This window comes from Vigna angularis, chromosome 3, assembly GCF_016808095.1.
Source record: "Vigna angularis cultivar LongXiaoDou No.4 chromosome 3, ASM1680809v1, whole genome shotgun sequence".
NCBI lineage: Eukaryota > Viridiplantae > Streptophyta > Magnoliopsida > Fabales > Fabaceae > Vigna > Vigna angularis.
In genome coordinates, this window is record NC_068972.1 from 4438216 (window position 1) to 4446746 (window position 8531).

The 8531-nt window shown below is 35.0% G+C and overlaps 2 protein-coding genes across 2 annotated transcripts; one reads left to right on the plus strand and one right to left on the minus strand.

Annotated features, from left to right (window-relative positions):
• Nucleotides 1-1829, minus strand: LOC108326098 (pyruvate, phosphate dikinase regulatory protein 1, chloroplastic). The gene is made up of 3 exons (XM_017559367.2): nucleotides 1224-1829; nucleotides 384-1017; nucleotides 1-253 (listed from the first exon to the last, which is right to left on the minus strand). The coding sequence occupies exons 1-3, from the start codon at nucleotides 1623-1625 to the stop codon at nucleotides 150-152; spliced, it is 1140 nt and encodes a 379-aa protein (XP_017414856.1). The 5' UTR covers nucleotides 1626-1829; the 3' UTR covers nucleotides 1-149.
• A 2740-nt stretch (nucleotides 1830-4569) lies between these two features.
• LOC108325015 (dnaJ protein ERDJ7) lies at nucleotides 4570-8127 on the plus strand. The gene is made up of 10 exons (XM_017557990.2): nucleotides 4570-4801; nucleotides 4888-4950; nucleotides 5041-5107; nucleotides 5274-5333; nucleotides 5458-5508; nucleotides 5628-5708; nucleotides 6253-6365; nucleotides 7039-7156; nucleotides 7325-7451; nucleotides 7613-8127. The coding sequence occupies exons 1-10, from the start codon at nucleotides 4668-4670 to the stop codon at nucleotides 7714-7716; spliced, it is 918 nt and encodes a 305-aa protein (XP_017413479.1). The 5' UTR covers nucleotides 4570-4667; the 3' UTR covers nucleotides 7717-8127.
• The last annotated feature ends 404 nt before the right edge of the window (nucleotides 8128-8531 follow it).

Here is an 8531-nt window from a genome sequence, read left to right on the forward strand (position 1 = left end):
GGGACTAAAAAATAATGTTTATTCAATTATAGCGATTAATCGATTAATTAACCTAAAATTTATGAGTATTCAGTAAATTCTACAATATAGCACTATACGAATTTGGTACTTTACAGTCTGTAGTTCAACGTGGGAAAAACATGTCATCTCTAATAGCGTTTTGAGATCCTTGACATGGTGCACTTGTTCTTCCTGTCATGGTACAGCCTCAACAGAACAGCAGCAGTCTCTTCTATGGCTTTTCCAGTGACATCTGTGAATAGATAGCAAAATAAGACGTCACAAGCATATGTCTGAAAAGCTAACATTTTCCAACCCCTACATGAATTAATGTAACATCACAGATGACAGAAATGAAGACTTGAGAAGAATAAATTCGTTACCAATGACTGGCCAAAGAGGGTTCTGAGCAAAGAGCCTTCCAGCGAATTCAAGTTCCTCCCTAACATAACTCATCTCCGAATAAATACTCCTACCATCTGAACTTAATCCCATGGTTTTAGTCCTTGCACTTCTAATATTCTGCAAGACAAGAGGGTTTATAGTCAAGCCAAAAACCTTCTGTGGATCCACCTCAAACAGAGTCCTTGGCATTGCCACACCCAAAACAATGGGCACATTGGCTACCCTGTACCCCTTCTGAGCCAGATAGATGGACAAGGGAGTCTTGCCGGTGCGGGAAACGCCGGTGAGAAGAATGTCAGCCTTGGCCAGATTCTGGGGAGATGCCCCATCGTCTTGCTTGATGGTGAACTCAACAGCTTCAATCCTACGAAAGTAATCATCAGATAGGGGAAGGCCAGAAGCCCCACGAGGAAGGCCAGAGGGAGAAACACCCAAATGAGAAGCAATGGCCTCTGTGATGGGTCCCAAGACATCAGTGGAAGGCACACCCCATAACTTACATGCCTGCTTTGCAGCCATAGCCAATTGTTGATCAGCCAAAGTATACACAAGCAAAGCACCTTCCTTAGCTGCTTGCTTTGTGATCTCCAACAACTTCTCCGTGTCATCAATCTTAACCACAACATCAACAACAAAATTTATATTCTAAAAATAACTACACAGAAACTGTAAATCATGTACAACATCAGTCACAATTATAATTATTGACATGATTCTTCACTATGTGTATAAATGTAAATGCAAAAATTAAAGTCATACTATGAAACGATTAAAATTAGTAAAGCAAATACTTTTATAAGATGTTTGCATTTACTTACCCCAGAAAACAAATGGGTACTGACGGGGCAGCCACGGTCGACCAAACAGTAATCGAACTGACCCAAAGCGGCGTTAACGCAATGTTCAGCTGTCCAGCCGGTTCCGTCGGAGACCATGTAGATGGACTTGATGGTCATGACGTCTGCGCCGTCCAAATTAGCGGCGTCGTCAGGGTCCACCGGAAGAGAAAATTGACTTAGAGGAGTGTTGGGTTCCGGTGGTTGGGTTCGGAGACTGGAACGGTCCAATTTCTTCCCAGACCGTAAGGCTCGGGCTCTGGACCATCGGGTCAGCTGAGGGCTGCCCTTGGGTCTCCCTGAAACGGCCTTCGACCCGGTTTGGTCGTTTTGCGTGCACGCTACGATTTGAGGGACAGAGGGACATAACCGGGAAATTGGCATGGTTTACAAAAAGTGCTTCCGTTTTCTTCTTTCTCCTTGGCTGGGGAAAGATCAGGATAACGAAAACATTGTCAAATACCAACAATTGATTTTTTTTTAGAGAAAGACGTTTGATTAGTATTATTATTATCGGGCTATACTTATTTTCGTAACCTACTATTTTACTTTGATAGTTTTATTAACTTAATTCGCCAAGTTTTATTTTGTTTTCATTTTATGTAACTCTGATCAACAATCTTATTGCAATTATCTACTCTCTATCTTTGAAATTCGGAGCTTTGTGCCGTTTGTTTCGCTTCACCTTCTTGCTTGATGAAGAGTCCTGTGAGATTCCTGACCACCCCCACAAAATTTTCTTACTATTATGGTCGCCCATAAAACCTTCTTATGGGTTCGTTTTGGCCCAAAATTTATTATCAATTCTGTCCCTAGGACGCATTGGTACTTTAACAGTATTCCTTTCTTTATGCACCCCTATTTCAAACTATCCTCTTATGAAACAACCACCACCAAAAAGGAGCCTAAATAAAACCTTTTTATTATTAAATTTACAAAGTTTTATTATGATGACAAAAACCTTTTTTATATCGTATTTATAAGATTTTAAAATAAGAAACACGACAAATCATGTGACCGTTTATGATTTAAAAAAAAAAACATGTGAGTAAATGTTACAAAGCGAGAGGTTTAAAAATAAATAGAAAACGAAATCAGTGCAAAAGACGGTGGTTTGTGAGTGTTTCATAAATAGCTATAATAGTTTCTCTTTTAGTGAAAAATATACTAAGTTTTTCCATCATCAAAGAAATTAATAGCATATTAGGCCACCAATTAATTGCAAATTACAATATTCCTTCATATGAATATAACATTTGTCTGTATAAGGTCATATATGGCTTTTCATAGACATAATTGTCTCTCACTCATGCTTAACTATGTATGGAACACACCCAAATCATAATTCTTCGCCTTAACTTATTTTTACAAGGATTTAGACAGTTTTTATTTTTTAAAAGACTAGTCTTGGTAAGAAAATTTTATTTTGAAAATTTATGTTATTCATGCTCTCTTTTTTATCTATGCTAGGGCGAGTTTGTCATCTCGTTTCTAAAAATAGTTCATGTTTCTGCTGAATGGGACCGGGGAAACTTCTGCTACCTCCGTCCGGAAACACCCCTATACCTCCGATCAGTTCCTTCTTCCTTCGCTCCTAACGCTCGTTCTCCCTCTCTTTCCACGCTCGTCCTCCACGCAAAGGGGTTGACCTGCAGCAAACACTCCGACACTCAAGTCAGAATGGGCTTTTAGCAAGTCTATGTAATTATCACAGAACAGACCGTTTACTTTCTCTTTTGACTACTATATATATATGATTTCAGAGAATATTCCCCATTAATTTACCTCTTAATGGCTTTCAATGCATACTTTAAGTACTCGACAGTGACCGTTACCTCATTAACTACACCTTCATGAGCATTCAACTGTTGTCTCCAGCCCACAATTTTACACAACTGTCCGATCGGATACGTTGTGCTTCCGATTTCCGATCGGACCTCCCAGGTTTGGACCACCCGATCGGTTGTGTCCAAACCTTCCCGGTCGGTTGTCCACCCTCGGTAGTAACAGTTCAATTTATTTTATTCCACAAATTTCATACTGTGATATGGAATTTTAACAAAGAATTGTGATGAAACTTGATATGGTATAGGTGGGGCGAGTCTCGAGAGTGTATTTGATGTCCAGAAATGCATAAAAAAAACCTCCGACAATTATTCTATTTTTTCCTAAATAAAATTATATTTCATTGAAAAATATTTTAACTCATTAAGTATAACTTTTAATATTAATAAAAATCAACAAACGTTGATAATAATTTAATTAATTTTTATTTTCAAACATAAAGTTATAATTGACTTAATAGAGGTATAATAGTACTAATAATTTTTTTAGACCTTTTTTCTCTTAAACGTAATTGTATAATTAATTTAACAAAGATATATTAGTATTGAAAAAAATCTTTAAGACCTTTTTTTCTTAAACAATTTTATAATTAATTTAACAAAAGAAATATTAGTACTAATTTTTTTAAACCTTTTCTTTTCTTTATCTGTTTCATCTTTGAATCATCAACTCTTTATGAAAATTAAGGCTTTGTTCACTTCAATGAATATGAATTTGGGGATAATGATTGAATAAATTTGAGAGAATTTGAAGGTAAATTTTTTGTTGTTTATTTGAATTGGAGGTAAGTGAGAGTAAATTTCGAAGTAAAGTTTATGAAAATTAGTGGAATATTTGATTGATATAACAGCTTAAAAAAATTTACTTCGAAATTCATTCTCACTTACGTCCAATTTCACTCAAAAAACAACAAAAATTTACCTTTAAATTCTCTCAAATCCATTCAATCACTCTCCCAAATCCATTTAAGTGAACATTTTAATAGGTTTTGTTTTGGAGAAGAAAAAAGAAGCCTCCATATAAAAACAAAAAACTTTAGCATTTTTTATTTGAAAAAAATAAGTTAATCGGGCTAACCTCTACAAACCAAACTATTTTTTAAAATTATTTTATTTAAAAAATAAAGAAAAAAACACGTATTAGACACATGTCATCGTACATGTCAACATATCTAATGCTAAATTAAAAATTTGTTTAACATGATGAATAAAGTTTAACTTTATGAAAAAATAGAAACTAAAATCAATATTTTTAAAATACATTGACCAAATAATATCAAAGTTTCTATCAGAGAGAATTTCCAATTTTACTTTATTTAAGGGGATAGCAGAAACATTTTTGAACTTATGAAAATATTTGATTGTTTAAATACAATAATTTAAAAAATAAAGCATTAACTTAAATATAATAAAAATGTAAAAGATAACAATAATAATTAAAAAAAAAACTCGAATTCGCGGAGCATGGAAGACCCGAATTTAGATGGGAACTGTGGCAAGAGAGCATTCGATTGGGGAGTTTGGGTCAACAGAGAGAAAGTAGGGAACAGAAGAAAAAGAAAGCCTCAACGTTTTCGGCGTCATGGATCCGCTGCCGGCAGCGCTCCGGTGGCGCACGACCGCCATCCCATTCCTCTTGGCGGTCCTCCTTTTATCCTCCGTCTACCCTTCGCGCGCAATCTACTGCGACGAAGATGATTGCTACGATCTGCTTGGGTCAGCTAACATTCCTTTTCTTCCTTCAATTGTCTTTAACCTAAGCTTTATTTCTCACTGTAACGTCCCCCTCTTCTCATTCGCAGGGTTTCTCAGAGTGCCAATGCTTCCGAAATCAAGAAAGCTTACTACAAACTCTCCTTGAAGCAGTACGTGTTTCTCCTCCTTTGCACTCTCTCTCTTACTCTTTTTTTTTTAATATAATAACTACTTTTCCAATGGTTTCGTTTTTGATTCAGTCATCCAGATAAGAACCCTGATCCCGAATCGCGAAAGCTGTTTGTTAAAATCGCCAATGCTTACGAGGTGCTTTGGTGTTCTTGCTTTTTTTTTCCAATGATTTGGATGTAGGAATATGTATGTGTTAAAATTGAACCTTGTGTAATGCGGAGTAAATTGAAAACTGACCACACTGATCTATATTTGGTTAGGTGTTGGTTCTGGTGCTAATGATAGTTATATAACTTTACAGATTTTGAAGGACGAGGCCACGCGCGAACAATATGATTATGCAATTGCACATCCAGAGGAGGTGTTTAGATTTTTTATAGAAAGTTTGGTTTACTTTTAAATTTTGGGTCAATATCCCTGATTTTTCATCTCTGTTCTTTTAGTGTTTGTTGAAGTAGAGCTGTGTTTTCATCTGTTGATTTCAGGTGCTTTATAATACTGCACGTTACTATCGGGCATACTATGGTCACAAGACGGTGAGATTTGTTGGTTTACAATTTGAATCCATGATGAATTTTGGATAAATTTATTAGAAATTACTGATTTTTGCAAGTAAGTCTCATTTTTAGTACTTACGTACTTTTTTACCTGTCAGGATCCTCGAGCTGTGTTGGTTGGCCTTCTTATTATTCTTTCAGGTTTTCAATATCTAAATCAATCAACAAGGTATAATCAGGTATTGTGATATATTTAATATCATATGATGTATCATTAAACTCCCCTGATGTGAAAATGTACTATATGATTGTGTAATGTCAAAAATCAGGAATAGTAGAGCTTTCTTATGTTAAAGATTGTATTTTGGTAGCCCACTAGGGTCATATGGTGTTAGTTAGAGCCTTTGGGTAGTTTGAACTTCATTCCTACCATTGTACACACAAAAAACAGACTGTACTTACTTGACTTATGCCCAGTTATGGGTTTTGGAAAATCTATTAGCAAGGAGAAAGTAAGTAGGTCAAGAAGTCAAGAGTTGCCGGTCCCAAGTTTTAGGGTGAAAATTTTCTGTTCCATACATGTCCTATGAATCCAATCATCACTGCCACTAGAATGTTTTACCATGATTTAGTCTTAGATGCATGCATAAGATTTAAAATAGGTCAGGGCTGTGCCAATTTCTTTTGGTGGATATATATGACATTGTTTAGTTTGTTATTTGTACAAAGTGCTTTTGAAAAATTAAGATATTTACGTTCATTGCACTACTTTTCTGTGTTTAGGCTGTAGCCATGGTCAAGAAGACACCTGCATATAAAAATAAACTAAGGGCATTGGAACTTGAACGCAGTGGAGGGATTACAAACAAGAAGAAGAGTCAGAAGAATACGGTCAAGTAGGCCATCATTCTCATTTTTTATGAGTCTGTATTTGTTTCAGGTTTTGCAAAATTATTCCCAGGAATATGAACTTTGGAATATAATATTTCGGTGTTAAGTAAATATAATATTTCTGTGTTAAGTTTTAAAAAATTTCCCTTACGTAGTTGATTCCTATGAATGAATTGTCTTCATAGTTTGCTTATATTTCATTCCCGTGTGATTGTGGACGTCAGCATATACTCCAACTAATTTCCCACTTTATATATATATATATATATATATATATATATATATATATATATATATATATATATATATATATATATATATATATATATATATATATATATATATATATATTTGATTGTTGAAAACATTCATCAGGATATTCAAGCTTAACCAAACATGTCGTTTAGTTTGCGCAGGAATGCTATTCTTGGGAATTTAAGTACATTGCCTTGATATAAATTCCACCGATATTAGTTGTACGTAATTTCCAAAAATGTTTTTCAGTTGCACACCTATATCTAGTATCCAGTGACCTGTTCAAATTGGTTCTCCACCTTGAAAACTCTTATTTCCTCTTTTAAATCAGTTTGTCTGTCATCTGTAAGATTGTGCTTTGTTGACTGCGATTTCTTTACTTCCGGCACACAATGACACAATGTGGGGAATATATACATGCAGGAAAGTGGAGGAAGACCTTAGCAATGAACTCGACCTGCAGATAACTGGAGCTGAAAGGGCCTCTGTGTGGAAACTTCTTGCTGTCCGCTTTGTTCTATTACCTTATACCTTAGGCAAGGTTAGAGTTCAATCTTTATCTAGAAAATGCAGTTACTACTGTGAATCTTTCATTCTCTATTTTAATTCAAGGTAGCATATATGAATTTCTGTAGCACGAGTAGTGCTGAATCTTGAAAATTAATATTTTAGCATGTGAAATTTACTGATGAATTCTGTTTCCATTCAGCTGCTACTGTGGTCTGCCTGCTGGTTTTGGAGATACAGAGTGAAGAAAAACTCTTATTCTTGGGAGGATGCTTCTTATCTGACACAACGATCCCTTGGTATTCCTCTCGATAGATGGAGACATATTGGTAAATTATATTATCTACGATGAACCTTCTTTTAGACACCATGGACATAGGGGAAGGGAATTATGTGTAGTTTTTTTGGTTTACTTGTTTTGGATTCTACTAGGTGGCCTAACCTACTACTATGCATATTAATGGTTCTTATTTGGTGCTGTTATTAATAGATGAAGCAACAAAGGAAGATCTTGTGCTCAAACGCTTATGGGAGAAATCGAATATGGAGAGCTATGTAGCAGAGATGCGGAAAGAATCAAAACGCAGAAGATAGCTGCATTAGTGGCCTCGTCTGCTGCATTTAAAGTTCTAAATTTGGTTTGAATTATGAAATTGAACTGAACGACGAAGTGACAATTAAAGTTAAAATTGGAAAGCTGCTAATTGATTTGGAGGAGGAGGGGTGATAGAAGCAGAATTATTCATTTCAACCACGAAATCGTGGAGTCATAAACAAAGTTTAGTGAGTTTAAACATGTCTCTGACAGCCTGTAAACAGTGAACACTAAAGAATACCGCATTCATTTTATTTTATTTTTTTGTTTCAAAGTCAGGTATTTAAGCCTCACTCCCTCTAGAATCGGATGTTCGGTAGTGGTTTTGTGCAACAATTTTAATGACATTATATGAATTCTCGGCATGTTACAGTAGAGTTTTGACTTAATGTATGTGTCTGAAATTGTTATCCTTCCACTCTTCCTGTCGTAGTATATCGCGACTAGCGTTGCTTTCTTCGGCTTAAGATTCCTAGTGTTGCTTACTGGGTCTGATTGGCCAGTTGGTGAGGTGGTGAATGATTTGCTAGAGCATCTCTTAACTAGAGTGTTAAATCTAATACATCGATCTAATAAAAGAATTCATTTTCAACATGTCACATATCATGATAATTAAATTAGTTTTTAAAATTGCAAAATACAAACGAGAATTATAAATGTACCAGTTTTTTAGGATTTTATTATTAAACTAAAATTGGAAAGAGAGTTTTAAAAATGATATAACAATGAAATTTAGATTGCTTTCATTCATGTTGGCTAAGAGATAAAACAAATCCAAACTTATATAAATTTCAATTGTTATAAAAAAATTATA